The sequence below is a fragment of the Marmota monax genome, unplaced genomic scaffold, assembly GCF_021218885.2.
Source record: "Marmota monax isolate L192 unplaced genomic scaffold, Marmota_monax_Labrador192_F-V1.1 WCK01_AAM20220418_F8-fsc00419, whole genome shotgun sequence".
Taxonomy (NCBI): Eukaryota; Metazoa; Chordata; class Mammalia; order Rodentia; family Sciuridae; genus Marmota; species Marmota monax.
Window position 1 is genome coordinate 589,049 of NW_026692021.1, and position 25,821 is coordinate 614,869.

Sequence of the window (25,821 nt, forward strand, 5' to 3'; positions counted from 1 at the left end):
TCTGATCTGCCTACCAGAATACAACCACCACGAGTAGAGTTATCCTTGTTGGTATTCAAAAGACAGAGACCACATGAATTAATTGATGCTGAACACCCTGAAACAGAGTAAACTAAAAGTCTACTCATATAAATCAGAACTTTCCTAATACAGGTGAAACAAGTAGTTATTCCAAATTAAAGCACCCTAATAATTTTAGTCTTGTTTGATTAGTTCTTCCAAATGTTTCAAAATAATTACCTATTCCTTCAATATATGGAAATAAAAGAGAACATCAAGGATTGGATGGCTGCGGTGCTCCCTTCTTTCTGAGAGAGTGAGGCATGCAAACACTCACATATGAACAGAAATAGAAGAAAATCGAGCTAATCTGTCATCATTCCCATCCAGACTGGGGCAAAATAATATAACATGGCTAAATCACAATGGAAAGGATTCCAAAGGTAATTTACATGTTCGGGGGAATGCATTTCAACACCGGAGTGCCTGTGAATTTGTCTGACATTCTCAGATTTAACATCATAATAAATTTACACACACACACACACACACACAGCCACACAGAGGCAAGTACCCCTTTTTAAAAGAAATTAATAAAACAATACTTTCCCTCCGTGTTATGGTTTAGATATTAGGTGTCTCCCAAAGGCTCATGTGTGAAACAATGCAAGAAATTTAGAGTGAAATGATTGGGTTATGAGAGTCTTCAACTAATCTACTGCATCAATCCACTGACAGGGATTATCCATAGTCAGGTAAGGTGTGGTTGGAGGAGGTGGGTACCTGGGGATGTGCTTTTAGGGTTTATATTTTATCCCTGGTGAGGAGAGCTTGCTCTCTCTCTGCTTCCTGGTGGCCATGGCTTTCGTCCACCACACAATTCTGCCATGGTGTTGTGCCTCATCTCAGATACCAAAGAATGGAGTCAGCTGTCTATGGACTGAGACCTCTGAAACTGTGAGCCCCCAAATAAACTTTTCCTCCTCTAATTGCTCCTGTCAGGTCTTTTGGTTACAGCAGTAAAAAAGCTGACTAAAACACTCCATGACTCTTTTCTCAGTAATTTTGACTTTTGATTTAAAATTAAAGTAAGCAATTTCATATAAAATCTGAGCTCCCCAATAGTAACTTTAGATTAGCAATGAAGTTAGAAACACAAATAACAAATACAAGCACAAATTGATCAAATTATAAGAATTTAGTACTTAAAATATTACATTTCATGATATTTGTTTGAAATGGAGATATCATGAGAAAGTGCATTCCAATTCATAACACAGTGTGTTTCTATAAATTGGAAATAAATCAGAAATATCCAGGCCCATGATGAAAGTTTGAAAGGGGCAAGTGTGATTACCTCCCACTATTCCACCAGCAAGCCCTGTGTCTTTCAGGGTTTGTGGACACCTGACCAGTAATTTATTTATTTATTTTTAATTTTTTATTAGTTATTGGTGGACCTTTTTTCATTTATTTTTTATATGTGATGATGAGAATCAAACCCAGTGCCTTACACATGCTAGGCAAGAGCTTTACCACTGAGCCACAACCCCAGCCCCATGACCAGTAATTTATAATAGTAGATTAATGTTCTAAGTTTTATTGTTTTAGGAGTTAGATTTGCACTGAGAAGTAAAGTGAATATTAAAATTCCAATAAGTAATTCTTTTTCAGTGATATTGATTTTATTCACATTTCATGAATGTGTTCTATGCTTTGTTAACAAAAATGTATAGTTTTTAATTATGCAGTTTTGAAATATTGATTAAAAAAACTATCTTTCCCACAAGCTTGTTACAAGGCTCAGTTAGAGGGGATGGGCAATATTTTGTATAACACTGAGGTTTACTTGATGTTTTGTTTCTCCTCTTTTTTTAAAGAACAATGATTATTCTTCCCACCAAACTAGGAACAAGAATCATAGAACAACAACAACAAAACAACAACATCAAAACCCAGCCAAACAAACAAACAAAAAAAAAACTAAAAAGTAAAAACATCCCAGATTGTCTTGGAGTTGTAACAGGCAGGTTACTGTCTCAAGTTTTCAAAATCTTTGGCTTCCATATTGATGTTACCATGCTAAAAAAACTAAAAGGGGCACAAAGAGAAGAACAAAGATTTACCTATTAGGATCCTCATAGGTATTGAATCTTTCTTTCTACCTATTTTAATTGGTTTACTGACTTATTAATGAAAGGATCTAACGAATGTTCTGAAAAAGCATGAGTTAAACATCAAATATTAAGGTGACAATTTTATGTTATCATAGTTTATATATCATAAAGTATGTGCAAATTATCAATTTTTTTCAATAATTTGATCATTTCCTTAAATAGATAATCTCAGCCAATTATTAAGAAATGAAAAAAGTGCAATTAACAATGTGCCACCAATATGTTCAATACTAGTATAGCTCTTATGGTACAATTAGTAATTCGATGACATTAATGAAAGTTTTCTAGACAAAACACCAATTTACTTCAAAATAATTTTAAGCTGCTACCACAAAGTATGATTTGATCCTTTGGATATAATAAAACCAGAGAACATACAATTCAAAATTGTTTTTAGTTTTATTAACAAGTAATGTATAGTTTCTTTTAATTAATAGCTAAAGATTTTGTCATGCTTCTTAATATTAAAAAAAAGTAGTATAACTGGAATTCAGTTTGCAAAAAGGTCATTCTGAAACCTGATTTCTTCTTCATATTTGGTGTTTGAGAATTCTAGGGCTGTCATATTTTAAAAAGGAGCAGATAAATGTTTGAAGTAATCATATTTGAAGAAAATACAGTAATATATGAAACCACAAAAGAACACTCCAAATCATTTTTTCCTAAGGTTTAATTTCAACTTACAAATTTTAAATGATGATTGTAATGCCAATCCAAGTTTTTGCTTATTTGCAATGAACAAAATATTTTTTTTAACTTGCAGGTGAAATATTCCTTTCACCACAGTATTTTTTACCCTTATTTATGCTCTCTTTTTAATATTTTTCCCCCTTGAGTCTTTTTTCTTCAACAGTTTAACACATCACTTCTGGTTCAGCTATAGAGCAATCCTAGAACAATAATGTTTCAACTTGCAAGGAAGAACACCCTTCTTGAGTTGGTAGAACTCCACCAGCTGGATTAGATCCATAAATCTAGTGTGGCCATCATCTAGCATGTGGAACACTTCACCATCATCTTCCACCTGCAATAGGAAAAGCAACAAGCTGGTAAAGAGGGTAAAGAATCCAGAAGGATGATGGTTGTTCCACTGCAAGCTATGTCTTCATACCAAAATTGACAAGTTTATTAAACTAAGGACTATGCAGAGAACAGCATGGCAATGTTATAATAACTTCTTTAATTTCACTTACATTTAAAAGAAGTATCATATGATCCTTGGATAAGAAACATGCCTCCACTTTCTCTGCATCTAATTCTCCCAGAGTTCTGTTTAGTTAGGATAGTTTAACAACTTTGAGTCAATGAACAGAGAGAAATCTGTACTATTCAGTGTAAAAGTAGACAGGAGATTTTAATGCTTCCGTGTACAGAAATTGATTTCTATTTCTAAACATTGTCTACTTAATGCCTCAGTATATTAGAAAATGACTATTCATATAATTTTTATTAGCAAATTCATTCTGAAGTGTCGCGACCCCTTGCCCGCAAGGAAGACGCAACTCAGGAATCTTCTTTCAGCAGTTTATTCAGGCCCTTGATATTTCTTCTTCTCTCTCTTGGATGCCCCTCCCAGCCTTAATAAAGCATCTCAAGCCCCAATGCGAAGCTGCCACGTGGAGCTTTCTCATAGGGTGGTGAAAAACCATGTGCCAACTCTCCCAAATAAGGAGTTGTCACAGACCACAGCCGAGCTAGCGCCATCTTGTAATGGCGACCATAGTCTGCAGAAACGGCAGAAGCAGCTCACCACAGTTCCCCCTTTCTGTTTTCTTAAAACAATACAGGCGAGAGTAGAGGTCCTATCCCACTGTGCAGAAGTGGCTGCATAGTATGGCTCAGTCCTAAGGAGGGCCCTTCCCCAGATCTGAGGCCATATCAGCCGACGCCTTTTTTCGTGGGGCGGGGCGTGGATGCGTCTAACCCGCATGCAATAGGACATGCTCTCCTTGAGGTCCCCGTCAAGGATCACTCAAGTGCAGTGCCTTGCCTCGCATCCTGTATCGTGACGATGGTGGACGAAGGGGGATAGCTGAGGCTGAACTGTGGCTGTTTATAACGACAAACAAGTTGACAGCACCCTGAAAGAAAGGCACGGACTGTAAGGCGATAGAAAAGCACTAGTGTGGAAACCCATCTGCGTGCAATGGCAGTAAGACCGGCAGAGTGCAAGGGCTTTCCAACACTAAGAGAATAACAAGGAAAGTCATGTCGATCCCAGTGCAATGTTATAATAACTTGGGGTGTAACGACCATGTCAAAGATTTACTGTTTAAGATGTGCAAGCCAGACTTGAGGTGAGTTGCCATTTTCTAAAGCTGCAAGAGCTTGTATGATCATAGCCTTATCGTGAGCACTGCGGGCCTTAAGGCGACAGAGAAACCACAAACAGAGGAATATACCGAAGCAACACATTGCACCAAAAATGCTTACCCCCACCCACTCTTTGAAGAAGGAAAAAGCAGAAGATATCCAATCGGTGAATTGACCCAAAGTCACTGGTTCGACACGGGTGCTATTCAGAACAGCAATCTGAGTTAGTTGAGACTGGATCAAGTTTTCTGCTTCCATGGACCAGGTTCTGGCCAAATATTTGCCAATGATGCGGGAGGCATTCCTGGAATCATTAAATCTGACAGAGGTTATGCATAAATGTGCACGTTGGTCAACACAACCCAAAAGCACCAAGTCAGCCAATTCTTCTACCTGAGCTTGGAGTAAATCTATTCTTTGGTTGGCAGCTAAAATCCCTGACAAAATATGTTGATTAATTGTATTTTGGGATTCAAGTATGGTGGAAGTTTGTTGAACAACTTGATTAATGGTGGCAGCAGTTTGTACTTGACTGGCCATGGCCATTTTGGCCGTAACCGCTGCAGCAGCAGACACTACCACAGCTGTCACTATAGCTGCCGTAATTCCAAAATCCCTGCGGACTCTAAGTAGCTCAACAATGGGGAATTTATCTGGGTCCGCAATGACTGGGATTGGGACAAAAGTTGGAATTTTCATAACCACTGCTACAGTCCAAGAACCATTCCAACACTCAGATAAGAGACAGGTAACATTAGAACAATCCAGCATCCCCGACGAGGTGTCATTAGCCAAAAGGAGCAAGAATGGGGATTGGACACAGACCATTGCAGGGGGCAATGTGGCATTATATAGCAGAGAGTTGAACGAAACAGATGTAAGTCTATTACCTCGTTTATTCTCCCTAACAGTGCCAGAAACATTAGCCAGCCAGCTTTTGGCTCCCAGCAATTGAGCCAATGCAGAAATATTGGCTGAAGCCCCCTTCTCATTGGAAATCAGCCATTGAAACCAGGACCAACCTACTCCTGTAGAGGAGTTGGCACTGTTGTTAAAGTTATAAACATGCCTCTTAAGAGAGGGGAAAAGGGAGAAACCTTTAGCAACTTGATGTTTCTCCCAAGAATGACCCTGACAACGCGTAAATGTTGGGGGGAAACCAAGATTAGGGGTACAGTAAGGGGAGGCCTTGAAATGAGTGGCATTGTAAGTACTATTAGAAGAAGGAGGCACTGGGATTAGTACCTTGGAGATAATAGCCAAGGTAGTTATGTTTAAAGCAGAGCTATTTGCGGGGGTCCCTGAGCCTGATTGCTTCCCCGAAACTACTTGGCTCAATACGGCACTGATAATGCTCCCTGAGACCTGACTGGACCACAATGGGTCCTCCCAGTTAGTCAAATTTTTGGTCTTAAGGCTGATGCAATTAGCGTTTCCAAGGCTGAAACAAAAAACTCCTGTGAGATTAACTTGAGATTGATTAAAAATGCTCTCCATGTCCCCTCTAGGAGAGGCACAGGGAGCAGACATCTCACATGAGGTAGAGAAAAGAGTGGGGAGGACACTAGAATTACCATGAACCGGCATCGGCATTGGCCAAGCCCGTGCCATTGCCCACCACTGCATTGGTGTCGTCTGTGCCATCGGCATTAGCATCAGAACCAGAGCATGTAGCAGAGTGAAGATCCTCATCACGGGATTGCTGTGGTATCTCTTGTTGCTGGTCGGTTGATGTCAAGACTCTTCTTGTCAGGCGTTCAGGGACCCACAACGGTTCCGAGCGATCCTGGGGAAAAACACATACAGATCCTCGCACCCATGTCAGCACGGGGTCGGGGCCGTTCCATTGGCCCGTAAGAACATCCTTCCACTTAACATAGCCAATCACAGAGGGCTGAGGGGACACATGTCTATCAGCCACAGAGCGACCATGAATATCCAAATTCAAAAAATTAATGGTAAAGAGAGCTAAGGACAGGCGTTCTTTAGGAGTGTGTTCAGCTCCTATTCCCCCTTTTTGTTTTTGTAAAGTTTGTTTTAAGGTGCGATGAGCACGCTCAATAATGCCTTGTCCTTGAGGATTGTAAGGGAGACCATGAGTAAGTTGCACTTCCATGGTAGAACAAAAGGATGTAAATTGTTTGTCAGTATAAGCAGGTCCATTATCAGTCTTAAGGGATGCAGGAGCACCCCATGCTGCCCATGCTTCTAGGCAATGAGTAATAACATTATGTGCCTTTTCTCCCGATAAAGCAGAAGCATGAATAACTCCAGAGCACATATCAACAGAAACATGCACATACTTGAGGTTACCAAAGTCAGGTATGTGTGTCACATCCATTTGCCAGACAACCAATGGCTTCAATCCCCGTGGGTTCACTCCATAATTAGGGGGATGAGGAAATGTTACACAATGGGGACATTGTAATACTTTCTGACGAGCATCCGTTCTTGAAATGGAAAAACGCCTGCACAGCGTTAAAGCATTAACATGGAAATTCTGGTGAAATAATTTAGCCCCCTCTAAGGAGGAAGCCAAGCATATCAATTGACCTCTAGTGGCTGAGTCCGCGCAGGCATTACCCTGTGATAACGGACCAGGAAGAGAGGTGTGAGCCCGGATGTGCATTGGATAAAAAGGAGCAGTGCGGCTACAGATAAGCTGTTGAAGCTGATTAAAGTAAGCAGATACATTATGGGCATTACTAATAGCTCCCACGGCCTCTAGGACTTTTAGTGCTTGTACCACATAGATGGAGTCCGAAATAAGATTAAAAGGAAAAGAACACTGTTTAAAAACCTCAATAACAATTTGCAGTTCCACCCATTGTGGATTTCCAGGAGCAAATTGATGTTGAACAGGGGGAGAATCATTAATTACATAAGCTCTCATTCCAGACTTGGAACCATTAGTAAAAATATTAATAGCCCCCGGAATTGGATTGGGTGAAGTTACCTTAGGGAAAATGATGGGATGTTCTTTAACAAAATGGAGTAATGGATGGGAAGGGTAATGATTATCAATATCCCCTTGAAACGAGCAACATAGAATAGCCCAGTTGTCTAGAGTAGCACACAAAACATTAAGTTGAGCTTTAGTATAGGGTATAATAAGAGAAGAAGGTGATTGTCCGAAAAATTGAATGTTTTGTTGAATCCCTTTAAGTGCTAACGCTGCAACAGCATCAGGATAGTATTTTAAGGATTTTCCTGGGGATACATGTGGGTGGATCCATAGTAAAGGCCCATCTTGCCACAGTACTCCAGTAGGCTGCCGCATAGTGGCAAGCACACATAACTGGAAAGGTTTATCACTATGGAGCCTGTATAGAGTAGCATGTTGTATAGCTTCTTCTACTGTTATAAGGGACGCTCTAGCCTCTTTGGTGAGGCTACGAGGAGAAGCAAGATCTGGATCACCCTTAAGGGTAGCATACAAAGGCTGGAGCACACCATTAGGAATATGTAAATATCCCCTTATCCAATTAATATCTCCCAGCAGTTTTTGAAAATCATTTAGAGTTTGGAGATCCTGAGTTCTTATGGTGATTTTTTGAGGTTTTAACTTGTCATACCCAATTATCGCTCCCAAATACTCAATAGAATTCCCCGTTTGAACCTTTTCAGGTGCGATATGTAACCCATATTGAGCTAACAGCTTTACTAATTCTTTATAGGCCTCATTAACTGTCTGCTCTAACTTAGCGGCCAATAACACATCATCCATATAATGAATGATCTTGATGGAGGAATACTTATGTCTGAGAGGTGCGAGTGCCTTCCCCACATACATCTAGCACATCATGGGACTATTAGCCATTCCCTGCGGCAACATTACCCATTCAAACCTTTGATCTGGTTCCTCGTGGTTACACGAGGGAACGGTGAAGGCAAAACGCTGTGAGTCTTTAGGATGCAAAGGAATAGAAAAGAAACAGTCTTTAATGTCAATAGCAATAATATGCCAGCCCTGAGGAACAGAGGAGAGCAGAGGCAGCCCTCTTTGAATGGGCCCCATAAGTTGCATTTGAGCATTAACTGCTCGTAGATCATGCAGTAGGCGCCACTTTCCTGATTTTTTCTTAATAACAAATATGGGAGTATTTTATGGAGAAGTAGAAGGTTGGATGTGACCCAAGTCAAGTTGTTCTTTGACTAGATCATGGGCTGCTGCCAATTTAACCGAGGGAAGAGGCCACTGAGGCACCCAAACAGGCTCCTCGGTGAGCCATGTTATGGGTATTTGAGCCCCAGTGGCCCCTAGGAAAAACCCAGACCAAATCTGTTAAGCTTTTGATGACCTTGCATAGGATGCCTGCGCCCCTGTAGGTGTTTTCCTAGTCATAGACCTGGCCTATACCCCATATTTTGCATAATTTGTTGAGACATTGGGGAATAGTCATTACTAAGAGTGAACCCCATGTCTTTCATCAGATCACGGCCCCATAAAGAGATAGGTAAATCAAGTACATAAGGCTGAAAGGTGTCATTGTGTCCTTCTGGGTCTTTTTAAGATAGATGTCTACAGCTGATTTGAGGGGCTTGGGCATATCCAAGTCCTCTCAGGGATTGATCAGAAGTCTGCACTGGCCATCCCTTAGACCAGTCCTTAAGGGCTATGATACTACGGTCTGGTCCTGTATCCAGCAATCCCACAATAGATTTACCTTCTATGCTTAATTCCAAAGTGGGGCAATTGCTCATATCTAGTGACAAATAGACACAATTCCCTCCGGTGGTACCAATCTCACTTCCCGTCCGTGACCTTGAGTCAGCAGGGAAGTGATTATGTAAGCTAGGCAAAATTAGTAATTGAGCAATCCGATCCCCTGGGGAGATAGACACAATGCCCCTTGGAGCCTCCACCATAACCTTTACTGCCCCTACAGTATCAGGGCTAATGACTCCGGGAAAGACATGAAGACCTTGTAAGATAGAGGATGCATGTCCAATTAGCAAACCTACAGTGCCAGGTGGTAAAGGCCCTTTGAACTTAGTTTCCACCAATTGGACTCCCATCTTAGGTGTTAATACGAGTCTGGAGGTGGAACAGAGGTCCAATCCCGCGGCACCTGTAGTGGCTCTCCGCGTCTCATGGGATGGCGCAGAGATGGCTATGTCTCGGGTTCGGGTGTGACATTCTCCATTGCCTCATATATTTGTGGGCCCTGGGGTCGGGGGCCCCTTCGGCCGTTTTTTGGCCCAGCTGAAATAGGCTGTCCATGGATGTCCCTCACTGATCTACACTCTTTTGTCCAATGTTTTCCCTTTTTACATTTTGGACATAGCCCCGGTTGACGAAGGCCATTGGAAGGGCCACCGTGAGGAGGTCCAGTAAAATTGTCTTTTTTGGGACATTCACGTCTGAAATGACCGGGTTGACCACAATGGAAGCATGTTCCGGCACCAGGATTGCAAAAGGCAATCCGAAGTACAGCAGCTGCAAGACCTGCATTAGTTAAAGGTCCTCCGATCTCTTTATATATTTTCATCCATGTTTTTATGCCCTTATTTTTATAAGGAGTGATTGTCGCTTTACATTTCTTGGTGTATTGCTCAAAGACCAATTGCTTGATAAGGGGCATGGCTCTATCAGGATCCCCAAAAATCTTTTTAGCGGCATCCACCATCCTTGCTACAAAATCTGAAAAGGGTTCTGTAGGGCCTTGTAGAATCTTGGTCAAATTACCAGATACCTCTCCTCTATTTGGAAGCGACTTCCATGCCCGAATGTAAATGTTGTTAATTTGATCATATGCCTCAAGAGGAAATCCTGTCTGTTGATTTGCAAATCTACCTTGCCCCAAAAGCATATCCTTGTCCCAATGGGGGTGTCCCGCCGCATGGTTTTGGGCGGCCTGCTCTATTGCGCCCTTTAGCACAAATGCTCTCCAGTCCAAATATTTACCCAGGGAAACACAAGCCCGAACAAGGCTAGCCCAGTCAGAGGGAGTCATGCAGTATCTAGACAGACTCTCCACCTGAGTTAGTGTGAAGGCGGCATTCACCCCATAAGTGCGCACAGACTCAGCCAGGGTCTTCACAATTTTAAAATCTAAGGGTTTATGGAATCTTCCCCTATTGTCATCCTGAAAAACTGGATAAGCAAGACCCATCTCAGCGTTAATAGCCCTCCATGTTTGGGCATGGAAAGCTCTCCCCGAAACACCCCCACCATATGGCGGTGGATCTGGGGGATCGCTTTTCTTGAGCCCCTGTTTATTTCTGTTCCCTTCTCCTATAGCTAAACTCTCTAGCTGACGAGACAGCCTCCCGAGCTCTTCCTCTTCATCCTCCTCTTCCTCTGACCCACTTTCACATGGGGGTGTGTGCAGCGTACTGAGATCTGGATACAATTGTCTCCTCCCCTGTTTCACGCTCTGCATACTCCCATCCTTCTGAGATACCTCACTTCTTGCCGGAGACAATTGTTTCCTCCCCTGTTTCACGCTCCGCATACTCCCATCCTCCTGAGGCACCTCACTTTTTGCCGTCTCCGATTTCTCCTCATGTAATTGCTCTAGAACTTCCTGTCCTTTAGTAAGTGCTTCCTGACATCTGTCATCTGTAAGGCAACTACAGACCATTTTTCAAAGGGGTATCACCCCACCCTCTAATATGCCCTGCTCAGAAGCAAAGTCAAGATCTTTGCCTAATTTATCCCAACTAGGTACAGTAAGGCTGCCCGAAAATGCAAACCATGGTGCAGCGATATCTATCTTCTGTAAAAATCTCTGTAAAGTACTATGTTTCACTTCCAGGCCCTTTGAACGTAACAGGCCATCTAGGGCCAGGAGAAGCAGACTTGAAGATGCGGCACCCATGACACAACAACAAAAGAAGCACAAAAAACAAAAGCGAAATGACACAACAAAAGAAACACAGAAAACAAAAGCGAAAGTAGAAGCGAAAGTACACAGTGCAGCTGCAATAAAATGTAATGCTCTCTCTTTCTTTACAGAGGAGCTGCCCCGCTTTGGTCGCGGATCCCACTTACCTGGGACTAACCCCGCTTTGGTCGCAGATCCCACTTATTGGGATTAACCCCGCTTTGGTCGCGGATCCCACTTACCTGGGACTAACCGGTGTACCACCCCTGACTGCTGAAAGTTCTGGTTCCCGGGTTTCGGCACCACTTGTCGCGACCCCTTGCCCGCAAGGAAGACGCAACTCAGGAATCTTCTTTCAGCAGTTTATTCAGGCCCTTGATATTTCTTTTTCTCTCTCTTGGATGCCCCTCCCAGCCTTAATAAAGCATCTCAAGCCCCAATGCGAAGCTGCCACGTGGAGCTTTCTCATAGGGTGGTGAAAAACCATGCGCCAACTCTCCCAAATAAGGAGTTGTTTGTCACAGACCACAGCGGAGCTAGCGCCATCTTGTAATGGCGAACATAGTCTGCAGAAACGGCAGAAGCGGCTCACCACACTGAAGCAATAAAATATTATGCTAATGGAATGCCAGTTGACTTTTTTTGTTTGGTGGTGAAGTCTTCTAGCATTAAACACTCATACTTGCTGAGGACACTGATCAAATAATCAAAGAAGCAGGGTTGGTACTCTATATGGCCTTTGGATGATTTGAAAAAGAGGCAATTCGAAGGAAAGCATTAGTAATTTAAATAAGACCTTCCTGAAAGAAGATTGAATCTGTTTTACTCTGCCTGATTCCAATGTGCACGTCACATATGTACATATGTGCACATTCTGACACACAACAGCAGAAGCAAAAAAAACCCCAAAGCAAGTTGTGCCAGCCAAAAACAGAGTCACAGATATTTTAAAAATGTTCCCAGGATTATTTAAAGTTCACCAATTTCACAGTTCCTGAGTTTCTATACAAATAATTTAAAACAAATGAACAAAAACTAGCAACAATAATAGCAAAAAATGTCTTTGAGAGAAGAGAAGAAAAAGGGTTTTTAAATAATGTTTTTTTTGAGGAATGGTTAGAACTCAGAAAAAAGAATCTTTAGTTGCCTTTTAATAATAGGTGGCATGGAGTCTATACAATATTGCTAAATCTTATTTTGTGGAAAAAAGATAAATTTAATTTTTACAATTCCTCTATTTCTTATATTAATTCAGGCTCATAAAACCATTTCTGTCAAACTTAACTCTGGTCAAAGCACAAGAACCTAACATTATATTTAATAAAAGGAACAACAGAAAAACAAAGTTTCCAAAAGCTTATGCATTAAGATCATATCTAATATACGAATGTGAAATCACAAATTACTTAGTGGTATAATTCGAAAGTACTTTATTTTTTGTTCATGACTCATTGACAGGACGAAAGTTTTGGGATTACTCTGACTACCCCTTACCAAGAAAACTCTAAAAAGAGAGAGGAAGAATTTCAATATGTTTCTACATTTACTCACAGATTTCATAGAAACATAGCATGTAACAAACCCACGATGTGTACTCATAAAAGCTGTAGCTGGGATCTCCTTAACTGTGTATTCAGTGTGTATGATTATTCAACTTGGTGAATGATATGTTACAACATAATCTCATACTACAAAACTGTCATCATTGCTAATGTAATTTTAATATGATAAGTACATAGTCTATTTGTGACATTGTTTGTTTACAATACCCAGCAAAACATTCCATTGGCATAAACAGTTCATGTTGTCCTTTTTCCACTGGGAAATTGGGTATTCCCATGTAACTACCAGAAAGAATAAGGGATGAGAACGAATAAGGGATGAGTGTGTGTGTGTGTGTGTATAAGACATAATGATTTAGAGTAAAATCATTTTTACCCCCTTTTCTATACTTGGTCTGCTCTCTTCTTTTGATTCTGGCTTCTACTGTTACACGGCAGAAAATAAGAAATGCTATATCCTTAAAATCCATCTTAAAATTTTTTATTAAATGTTTGAGTAAAAATGTTTCAAGTTAAAAAAATATATACCCAACATGCACTTTAACCTTGAAGAATGCAGTGGAAAAGCCTCTATTAATGTCAGGTTACAAAAAGAAGACGTGGTCTAACGGTCTCAGAGAAAAGGGATGCCGGGTATGCATTCTTATTTACTGGCAATGCAGTGAAAAGCCAGTTTTGTATTAATTACTGGCAAACACACTGTGTAACTGGTCCCCACTGGTGACTTCAATAGTAATCTCACTGTGCCTGGGCAAAGAGGCAGCCAAATCTGAGGCATCACAGATGTCTGATGAAATTATCCACTTTATTTGTGAGACTCTGACATTACATCATTGGGAGACAGGACAAAGGGCATTTCACGGAAAAATTAAGCAGTAATTCTTCCCCCTCCCAAGCAGATCACTACTACCACCTGGTGGACCACCTGACACCTTCACAACTTTCCAAAGGAATACCAAAATAATAGAAACAGGCATGATTTCTCTGTACAATTATTTTCTCCGGGTTACAAATTCATAAATAAAGGGAATTATAATCTTCTAAAACATTTAAATCACTCTTTCTTATTTTTCTCTTTTCCTGACCTCACTGGATTGAAACTCTGATCACTGTTCAAATTTATATCCAAAAATTGACCACGCTCCAAGCAGAGAAGTATATTAAAATCCTTTCTTATTTATACTCTGATGAAATGCTGACTTGTTATTAATAATCTTCCATGTGAAGATGCATTTTTACACAAATGTCAGTATTAAATCTCCTCAAACCCTTGTCGTCATCTTAAGTCAGCCTTTGAAGATAAAAGATTCTTTCTCCAGTTGTTTAAACTGACAATGGTTTCATTTCTCATCCAATCCTCAATAAAATGTTCTCATTGTACTGCATTTGGGAAGGAACTTAGCAGTATTAAAGTACCTGAAACTGAGTAATGTGAGAAGAAAATCCTTCAGATTATAAATCTCTCATAAAATATTTTATGCTTCTCTTGTGTACTCTATGGTATCACATTAAAAGATAACACAAAAAAATCATCAAAAAGTACTCTTTTAATAGACTCACATTTTTAAGCTGTAAATATTTAGAGAAAAAGCAATAGGGATGTAAACAGAAATAAAAGCAAACATTGAAAACATCAGAAAAAATTTTCTACTTAACATACCCTGCATTATACCTAAAAAGGATTACAATGTATAGGATAATGTCATATGTAAATCATATTTTAGAATATGTAAAAAAGTGGATGTGGAACCAATGTGAATCTGCAATATGTATACGGGGTAAAAATGGGAGTTCATAATCTGCTTGAATCAAATGTTTGAAATATGATATGTCAAGAGCTTTGTAATGTTTTGAACAACTAATAATAAAAAAAATAAATAAAAGAATCATATTAATTACTTGTTCAAATTAAAACATTGATTCCCAAAAACAAGGTTAGTTTTTTTTTCCTCTCATGAATTACTATCTAAAATGCTAGAATTGGCACAGAATGGATAACATTAGTGCTCCTAGTCAAGAACAAAGAATACTATTCTCTTCTCTGTTAATTTATACACAAATACTAAGCACACTCTGTGTACTGGGTATTATACAGATATTGCTAGAATTCAGTGATAGCCACTCTTACAGAACAAAGTCATTTCTGTGTTATGAAAAGCCAAAATTAAAAACACTTGGTGTTCACTGAATAAATGATTATTATTTACTGGCAAAATCCAAACCAAATCCAAAATCCAAACCCAAATTCTACTCAACACTAAAAGTATCAAACTTACCCATCCACAAGTCCTTGCTGAATAATCAATCGCTGAGCTTCATCTCTGAAAATCTTGTGGTGAAACCATGGCTGGGACCGATGGATGGCTAAAGAAATAAAACAAATGAATACAAAGGTTTGCTTGCAGTGACTGCAATTTCACTACATATATGTCCCCCATCACTTAGTGACCACATTTCACTAAAGTCATGTCAAGCTGCCCATCAGCTCAGTGATCATGGCTAGGAACAGACATACCCATGTTTGTGGCAGAGGTCTGTGTGGAGGCAGTGGGACTACCGTGACTGCCCAGGCACAATCATCCTTTTTTCTGAGCAAGGAATGGGAAAACAAATCTCAGTTTTGGGGGTGAAACAAATTCAAATTAAAAATTCTTTCAAGAAAGTGAAATTATGAGTACCCTCCAAGCGAGTCCTTCTTCAACTGCAACTGAAAGAGCTTCGGTGGGATTTTCTATAACTCTGCTTTTCTGACCTGAGAAGTCCATTGCTACCAGGGAGTTCTCTGATATACTTCTCTGAAAAAAAATTTTGAAAAACAAAACAAAACCAGAAAACACTTTCAGGTCATTAAAATCTTCAAAAGTAATTGTTTACTGTTTTGCTGGCAATATGCTTCAATTTGAGACTGGGATTCCCAAAGTGGCTATCAGGAAATTAAAAAGTTAAAAGTACATATTCAATATAAAATGATGCTATGGAGAACTTTGATAAATAAGATCAATGGCTATTTGTTTGGATAACTGAATTAAGTGCTGAGTAATGTGATGAAAATCTTTGAAAGCATGTCTTTCCCCTAAAACAAACCTCTTTTTCACATTATCTCCTAATATGGCAAATCTCCAACTGAGGAAGAAATAACCCTTCCTACTGGCTATAAAGAATTACCACTTTTGAACTCATCTCTGTATTAAACTTTATGTCAAATTCACCAAATTTGAAGCCACGATTTTATGATTCAAAATATGTAAAAGCTATTACTTAGATTGATACACATCTTCTTAGAAATAGTACTCATGTTTTATAAAGGAGCAAATTGGAATATGTGTTTTGAAAGCTTATCATGTCAAGTTTCATTTTATTTGGAAAATGAAATTTAGCAGAATAATAATACATAATATTAGATTTCATATTAAAATTTTTATGATGGGGCTGGGGTTATGGCTCAGTGGTAGCGCACTTGCCTGGCTTGTGTGAGGCACTGGGTTTGATTCTCAGCACTGCATACAAATAAATAAGGTCTGTCAACAACTAAACATTTTTTAAAAAAATTATGATGTAATGTATAAACACATTTTCATTTTTGAAGAGATGGGTGGCCAAGTGATAGCTGCAAAAACAATTCTGAATGACAGAAGCACAGACATGAAAAGAAGACATATTTAAACAAATGTAATCAAAACAATGATAAAGTCAATGTTTTTGCTAATTACTTCTTATATTCATAGTCTCTAAAGGGAAAGTAAAACATATAAATCCTGGATCTTATTTTTATTTTCTTTTTTTCTGGCGTCCTATTTTGCAATCATCTTTCAAGAAATAGGCATGCTATCCTACAATGAGTCATGAGCACTAAAAAAAGAGAAAATTGCCAAATGCTCTAGTCAAGAGTCTCACATGTCTTATACACTAGGAAGATAATTTAAAACTAAGCAAAATAAAAAAATCTAAATGGAAGTGTGTATCACTTATTCTTCAATCATTACTAAAAGAACAAATCCCAAAGTGAAATTACACTGTAAATTATGAGCCAACCTGCATCTGGAGACTTGTGGCTTTCATACACACACACACACACACACACACACACACTCTCTCTCTCTCTCTCTCTCTCTCTACCTTTGGAAAAGATACTATAGTCAAATGTGGGCTTCAAACAAAACCTTATCCTCAAGAAAAAAAATTAGGTTTCTTTATCACTGCCTCACACATCTCATTTTATTACCATCTGTTATTTTCTCTTCAAACCATGTGATAATGGCTGACAATCTTATTATGGTCCATCTATATTTCTAGAGATCTGGCATGCAATCTTCCATTTGTTACAGGAGCCTTTATAACTGACAGCTGCTCTTTCCAAACAGATGCTGTCTCAGTAATCTCTATTTGCTGTCACACCTTAGTTTGCCCTTCTCACCCCATGATCTTCCGTGCTGGGCTGTGGACCAGTTGGATATACTTTTGCTTTCCCAACATTAATGGAAAGTGTCCACCTGCCCAAATCAGAGTAACTAACCTGGATCCTAATGATAGATTTATCCTTATAACATCTTTAACTTCACATGCCAAGATGGGTTCTATAAAGAGAAGTTCCTGATAACATAAAAATACTGTGAGGAAAAAAATAAACAAGCTTTTGTTCTCTCCCTACCCAATACAGGGGACCAGATATTCAATAAGATCCCATGTTCCATAATTATTTGACAAACAGAGAATACAAGACAATTAAAGAAGTATTCCATTTGCTACAATAACTACACTAAGAGGAAATAGGAGTGTAGTAAATGTTGTCTACTAAATGGCAGGTGGTGGATGAAAAATTAATAGTTTACCTTTGGTGGACAAAGAAATGGAAGTAAAGCAAAGTCTGACAAATCCAAAATGTCATTTTCAGCTCAATTTCTTTCACATAGGAAAGCAATGATGGTAACATTCAGAACTGGCTGTATTTCTCAAATATTTGTTCCTTTTTCTAGCTCTTCTTAGGGGATGAACAGGGTAGGCCCTAGCAAAATGAGCCATGATTTTAATTGCATAGCCTTTCTTTCTAAGAAGGGAAGCCTGGGTGTACCCTGGATTACCCAGGCCAGACTCTGAGACTGCTTGTATCCACTTTTAGTGAGATTTACATGTAAAATGTTTTTAGGCAATATAACTACATGGCAACTAGCCATGCTTTCTCTGTCACTCCGTTTGAAGGATCTTGATAAACCTGCAGCTCAGAATGACTGAACAAGAGGGGAAAGAATTCCTCCAGATATCATTCTCTCATCTGCTTCATACAGAGCCAAAGGACACCACAGATGTAAGAGTCAGGAGATTATGCAATTACCCCCTTCTTTTACATTGCAGGACACCAGAGATCCAACCAAGATCACACACCTTATGGTAAAAATAGCAACCAATATGTCCCATCTAGGGTTATTTCAAGTGCCACATAGTGGGAGGTAAAGGAAAGAAACTGCAGCTTAGCATGTCTAGCCCAGGGTCAAAAATAAAGACTAAAAAGAACCAAGCAGACATTTTCTCCCGATCTCCTCATTCCAGCCAGGAACATATTAACAGACACTCCTTTAAATGAATTCCTCCTTTACCCTAAAATGAACCAAATCTATCTGGCTTCCTAAAATATCTGCTGACAATCCTCATTTCAAAAGTTGATATGAGTGGCTGTCACATGGTATTATGGCTAGGTGCTCCCTTTGGTATGAGAACTATTGTTTTGTTTCTCTTCTCAAAATATGGACAAGTTTAAAAGAGAATACTGTTACTTGAGAAAGGTAACTAAATTATTCTCACTTTTCTATGTAACTCACTGAAAATAGTTCCTGAGTAGAAAGCAGCAGAGACAGGTGAGGGGCACTAGCACCATTCAGATCACTGATCCCTCTGTAATCATCTAGAAAAGTGGATCTCTCCATACACACAAAAGTAAACACAAATACCTCCCCAAACATCTACATCTCCTTCACAGACATTAAGAATAGCATAGATACAGTTCTCAGGTGCTACCTTCTATGATCACAATTCCTGTGTAGAACAAGCCCTTACCTTGAGGCATTGGGACCTCTTGCCCCTATCACACCTGATTCCAGTCAGATTCACTCAAGGAGCAGTTCTTTTTACAGATGGAGTTGAATAAGCAAAGACGGGCTAAGCAAACTCAGATATGCCATGATCAACAGCAGAATGACTTTCAGTGGGAAAAAGTAAGAATAATATCACACTTGTATGCTAAAAAAAGTAATGAAAATGGAAAGGACTTTATTTTTAACATTTTTCCTATGATTAAAAGGACACTAAATAATAATTGCTTCCAAACATTTGGCTGCTATTAACACGTCCATGCTAATAACTCTAGATTCTAAAAGAAAATTTGGAGGAATTTAGGAAAGAATTAAGATAATAAAATTCATTATTTTTTTATATACAGATGGATTGAAAGATAAGAGTAAGCTGACAAACTGTAGAAAATATTCACCTTAAAGTGATTTCTATTATAAAAATTCATTGCATTCATTAGTTTCTTATTTTATGGCTTAAAAGTAATATGATACAAAGATGAAAAGTTATTCTTCCATAATTTAAAGCAACATAACTACAAAATAGGGGTTCTTTTTCTATATCATCTATTGGGCTTCATAATCAACATTATTTCATGCCACATTCCTGGAACTGAGCATTTCATCTGGCACATTACATGTGGGTAAATGTACCTTCCTTGGTCACAGTCAGGAAGAACACATTTTTAGCCTAAGTGGAAACACAGTTTTCAGAAATGTGCATTAACTGATCTGTAACACAGGCACATACATCTGAATTTCTAATATACTCAATATTAAGGAGTGCAGCAAGAATTGCAGAACATAAACTTTAAGTTCAGAAATAAATTTCTGTGTTAATGCACAGGAAATTAAAATTAAGTGCTAAAGAAGGTAAAAGATGTGCCTGTGTGTGTCTGCAAATAAATATCCAAGTTACATTTGGGAAAACTCTGAGAAGCACTGCATAGTTAATGTAATGCATGACCTATATTTTGACTTGTAGTTTTTGCATTTCCTGGAAAGCAGTCTGCTTTTTAAGGACCTGGAACTTAAAAATAAAAATTACTGTTAGAAAGCCAGAAAGTAAAAACATACACATGCATATATTACAGTTTTTAAAATTTGAAATCATTGGCATCTCTATAATAAGGTACAACAATCTCAGAATCAGTATTAAAATAAATAAGCAAACCCACAATCAAAGAAAATTAATTAAAAAACACACAATGCCAAGGAAAATGTTCTACAAATTATCTTATTAAGAATCTAATCCTCAAATGATGTTATGACATAGAATATACATTCCTTCAAATATTTAAAATGTTTTACTAACATATAACATTATGTATTATAATTGAATATTTCATATATGTCCTATGACTTTTATCACAGACCGTACACATATGCTATCCAAGTATAAAAAATTCAGTATAACATCATACATACAAAGTATAACTTTACTTGACCAAAAGGAAATGGTAATTATATTGTAGTATATATTTGTAATGTAATAGCAAATTAACATAATATAAATATAAAATAAAATATAGGTTCAAAAAATCGATCCTTACCATGGGTGATATACTCTGAGAACTGCAGCCACTTCTGCTTTGATATGGAGGCATATAATTCTGGTACAGCTGCATGCCATACTGCAAAATAAATAAACAAAAACACAATGTTACAACTTTTACTTTACTACACTGGTAATTCAATTAAAATATTCTTTCATTAATCATATGTTATCAGTATAAAAAATAATTTTGTGATTTTCCTTCAAACAGACAAGTAAAGCAACCAAAATTTTGACAGAAAATCTTTTAATGCCCTTCAACAATACATTTAAAAAAGATATGTTTTTTAAATTTGTTTGTTTTACTGAGGCTCCCAAATTAAGATCTTGCTCACTAGTATTACTTTATACTGGTATTATTTTATACTGAGACTTACGTTTCTACTTATATACTTACATAGTTTGCAGCAAAATCATTTGGACTGGTACCTTGTCTTGTGAAAAGAAAGCTCACTTGGGAAAGGTGTCATGCTGTACATTCCAAAGATTTAAAAAACCTCACATATGTTCTAAGCAACACTGAAAAATCCACTGTCATTCTGATGATTGATGAATTAATTTGTCTCTTTGGTAAAACTATAAATTAGGCCCTATCTGGAAAATTCTTGGCTCTATATCATTCTTGGTTAAATATTCTATAACCAAGAATAATTATTCTCATAATACTTTTGGGCTTCACATTCAGAAAACCAAAACACTGAGGAGTCCATCAGATTTCAGAATTTCAAAATACAATGTAGCAGATTAGAAATGTGGGGTCTTCACTTTTAGGAGGCAGCATCTGACAGACTGAGCCAGCTGGCCATAATGGGAAAGTAGGAGGTCTGGATTCTAATAGTATTATTAGTTTGAGAAAAATTAAGACTGCTAACTGCCATGAGCAAACTTGTCCTGAAGGAATCCTCATCTGAATCTGGAAACTTCTCCTTTAGATTTAAGCTATTTTGTTGAGGGGGGGGAGCAATTATATTGGCAGCTTTTAAATTTTTATGATTTTAAATTATTTATATTTATACATATTTATTTACATTTTGGCTACACTCCACAATTCTTTCCATTTCATGAAGATATAATGAACTCCATGTTAGGTCTCAGCAGCCCTGTTCCATCTACTGCTTCCACCTTCATGGTGTTGGCATTTGGCAGGGTGGTCATTGTGTTCTATCACCTCAAGGCCCCAGCAGCACCTGAGCCAGCAGGTGCTGGGTCTCAAATGGGCCTGAGAGTGGAAGCGTATATGGAAGGTGTGGAGGATGACTTTGAAGAAGAATGTGCTGCTGTTGATTCCATGTTGGCCCTGATGAACTATCCTTATCACCTGGAGGAGAATGACCATCTCCATGCCTGCCTCCATGGGCTGCCAGAGTCCAAATGATAGGTAAGATGGCAATTCAGTGGCAGGTCTAAAAGGCCCCCCCTAAAGGTGCCAGCCCTTAGGTTCTTCAAAACCCCAATCAGGCCACAACACTGCTTCCGGGGTCAAGCTCTAGCCTAAGCACCACCACCTAGCTCAAGGTTTCCCGGTGGGTTTGCCTGCCCATGCCACCCTTCTGGCACCTCCCTTTGGTCCACCTGGGTCAGCCCCTATTGACCTGCATCCCCTCTGGCACCAGGTATGGGTCTGTGACCCACATATCTGTCTACACAACTTCTGAGCAACACCTACTCTGCCCAGTATTTGAGTGTCCACCTTAAATGGGCTTCCTTCATGTACCCACACAGGTGCACAGACACACACACTCACAGACATGCATGAGCATGCACACACACACACACACACACAAAGAGTACTGTATAGAAAATATTGAATGACACCATGAAATCAAATCTTACCCATAGGATAAATTTTATATAAATAGTTCAACAGTGCTATTTCTCCACTAGTTCCTTGAAACCAATTCTAGCAAAGTGGACATATTTGTTAATTAGGCAAACAAACAAAAAAAAATTGGGGGGGGGGGAAAGGGATTAAGAGAATCATTATTTCAAGATTTTGCTTCTAACATGCATACAAACCCACACTCATTTAAAATTCTCTGTGCTGACTTCTTTATCCAATTATTTCCCAACTTTTAAAAATCATTTAATCCAAGGTTTGAAGGACATTAATGGGACCTAATGAAATTCACTTTAAATCAACTCTAAGCCTACAACGACTTTAAAAAAAAGACAGAAGAGCTTAATTCCTAGTCAAATTCATTATGAAGTATAGATAATAACCTCAAACCAACACTTTCACAAGGAATATGAGGATTGGCCACCTTCTTCATTGAAAAACCTGCTACCTACTAATAAGATGGTTATCTTCCTAGATGTATTGTTCCTGACACCTGCAGTGTTAGGTAGGTACCTAGGTGCCATTGAAGACCTTTAGTAGGCATTTAACTCTTGTCAAGGGTAGTCATGGGCCAACTTTAACATTTCTCTGTCCTATGGAGAGGCAGATTAAAGAATGAAATACCGAACAGAGAAGACGTCAGAGTTCTAACTGAAGGGAGAGAAAGAGAGAATATGTAACTGGGACATTCTGTGTGAGCAATCCACTTTTCTAAGTCTTTGATGTTCTACAATTCTATATGTAACTAGAATTTCTCCAAAGAGAGGCCGGATCTGTTAATATTCAAATGTAAGAGAGACTGTGTCACTTTCATGTGTGGTTTCTCATTGGCTACAGGTTAAAGGTACTCCTGGATGTTCGCCTCCTTTTCTGGCATCATCTGGAAAAGTTTTGTCATTGAAATAAACAGGGAACATGGATATGATCGGTAGAATAACCATCCCAGAAAGATGTCCACATCCTAATCCCTGGAACCTGTAAATATGTTAGGCTACATGGCAAAAGGAGACTGAGGTTGCTAGCCAGCTGACTGTGGGATGAGGATTATCCTGGCTTCTCCACGTGCACCCAATGCAATCACCAGGAGCTTATAAGTGGAAGGGAAAAGCTGAAGGAACAGAGCTAGAGAGTTGATAGCAAGAGAAGGACTTGGTGTGATACTACTGTCTTTGAAAGTGGAGGAATAGCCACCAGCCAAGGTATATGTGTGGCCTCACAAGGCTGGAAAGGACAAGGGAAGTGGTTTCTCCCCTGAAGACTCCAAAAGGCAAGCAGCCTTGCCAAGCCTTGACTGTGACACAGTAAGACTCATTCTGGACTTGAACTAAAAGAGTACAGGATAGATGGGAGGAGTGTCACATGCCTACAATCCCAGTAACTAGGAAGGATGAGACAGGAGGATCACAAGTTTGAGGCCAACCTGAGCAACTAAGCAAAATGCTTGACCAAAATAAAATATAAAAATGTGGGGGTATAGCTTAGTGGTAGATTGCCAAGTTCATTCCCCAATACTGTCAAAAAAAAAGAAAAAGAAAAGAAGAATATAGGATAATAAGTTTGTGTTATTTTAAGTCTTTAAATTGGGGGTAATTTACTATACCAGCTATAAAAATCTAACACAATGAACCATCTTTGAACTGGAAATCTGACTTGAAAGGGTCTTTGAGAATAATCAGATGAGGGGAAAAAGGAAGAAGGGAACAATCTTCCAGAAACTAAGCATCGCCAAGATGGAAGAATTAAAGAAAATTTTTGGCATATTTCATTGATTTTTGCACTTGCATTTCAAAATACAACATTTGTCTCTTCAAAGATGACACAAAGCCAGACATTATGTGGAAAGTAACAGGTATCCATGACTCTGAGATAAAAATGATTCAGGAAAGCCAGACTTGGAACAGGAAGAAGTTTTACAGATATCTTGACTAATTTATTTCAATTATAATTTCACATATACATATACACATATACATATATCAATGTCTACATATATAGACATATGTACATGTATATATAAGTAAGTCTGTGCATGCAAAAGTGAAATAGGGCAAATTTCTAGCTAAGTCTAAATAAGTCTATAATAACTATTTAAATAAAAGTAAAACAAATGGCAAAAGTGATGTGAAAGTCACCTCTCATAATTATATTGGCATCATTTTTTTTATTTTTTATAATATCACAAAGTGTATCCTTGTAAAATCAATGGCACCTGAGATTCTCTGAGATACTGCTTAATGGGTACATTTTGTGGTGATGAAAATGTTTTGGAATTAGATGGAAGTGATGGTTGCACACTTTGAATGCACTAAATGTCAATGAAATGTTCACATTAAAAATAGTTTGATTAATTTTTAATATCAGAATTTTACCTCAACTTAAATTTTTTAAAAAAATAAAAAAAAATTCCTCCAAAGTTAGTCTGATCACTTATCTGATTATGATTGTTCTGTCCTTCTTTACCCTGATCTCTCTCTTACCCAGGATGCTAGTAATGTTTTGAAGAGCTACAAAGTGGCAAATATGGAAATGGCAGCAGAAAAACTTCTAGGTCCAAAGTGGACCTAGAAAATACATAAGCTGAGAACTTGATTATGAAGTGAAGTGTACACTCTTCAGCCTAACGAAAGAGCAGAACCCAGGGATTCTACAAGACTCCATTTCTCTGATGTTAACTTCTAAATATATAAAAAAGCTAGTTTTAGGACACACATGGTGTTAATAATCTAAATCTTTATGTGGTAATAAGTGAATCATATATGCTATGCATAGAATATGAAGTCTGTAAGTTAATAAATTATATTAGTGGTCAGGAATAAATTATAAAGAATATCTGGGTAAATGCTGAAACTTCTAATTTAAACAAAGGATTAAGAAAAATAGTAATTTGTATATTTTGTCAACTTTTTCAGTAAATGATACTAAATAAAGTGCACAGACATACTCTTTGTATTTTACTTTTTCAAAAACACTCAAAATTTTTTTCATGATTTTTATCCCAATTGTGATTATCAAAGTAGTGTCTTTATAAGGAAATGAGTGATTATTTTATAACTGTAAAGTTATGTAAATTTACTGGCATGTAAGTTTCAAAATAAATTAAATAAACATGTGCTTTCAATACATTCTGAAAGAAATCAGTTCTATATCTCTTTTCTACATGTATCTGCCTTTAGAAGGTTCTTACTCATTTCCAAATGCTCATCAACAAATTATGCTTATGGAAGTTGTAATTTCCATTTAACACCCAAGTGGATGATTTAAAAATATGCTCATAGGAAAATCATACATTTTTTGATGTTCTACTAGAAGTAAGTTGTAATTCTTAAGCTAGAATATAATTTAGAAAGCACTTAAATGGAACATAAAACAATCGCATGAAACATATCCAGGCAGACACATTGTAAACACACTTCACACTGAATTGTAAGCAATGAGAGACATCCATTCAGTTATACTGGCTATGGATATAATACTCTTGCAAAAATAAA

The 25,821-nt window shown here is 38.2% G+C and overlaps 1 protein-coding gene across 2 annotated transcripts; it reads right to left on the reverse strand.

The window, feature by feature from the left end:
• Positions 1-8,136: 8,136 nt before the first annotated feature.
• Positions 8,137-20,638, reverse strand: LOC124097438 (igE-binding protein-like). 2 transcript variants are annotated; one of them, XM_058582082.1, is made up of 3 exons: positions 20,495-20,638; positions 15,561-15,677; positions 8,137-15,246 (listed from the first exon to the last, which is right to left on the reverse strand). In XM_058582082.1, the coding sequence occupies exon 3, from the start codon at positions 11,075-11,077 to the stop codon at positions 9,605-9,607; it is 1,473 nt and encodes a 490-aa protein (XP_058438065.1). In that variant the 5' UTR covers positions 11,078-15,246; positions 15,561-15,677; positions 20,495-20,638; the 3' UTR covers positions 8,137-9,604. The 2 variants fall into 2 exon arrangements, with proteins under 2 accessions (XP_058438065.1, XP_058438066.1); XM_058582083.1 differs by lacking the exon at positions 20,495-20,638 and adding an exon at positions 18,931-19,285.
• Positions 20,639-25,821: the final 5,183 nt, after the last annotated feature.

Excerpts from the sequence above, each read along its gene's own strand:
- LOC124097438 (XM_058582082.1), bottom strand. The coding sequence starts at position 11,077 with ATGGTCTGTAGTTGCCTTACAGATGACAGATGTCAGGAAGCACTTACT.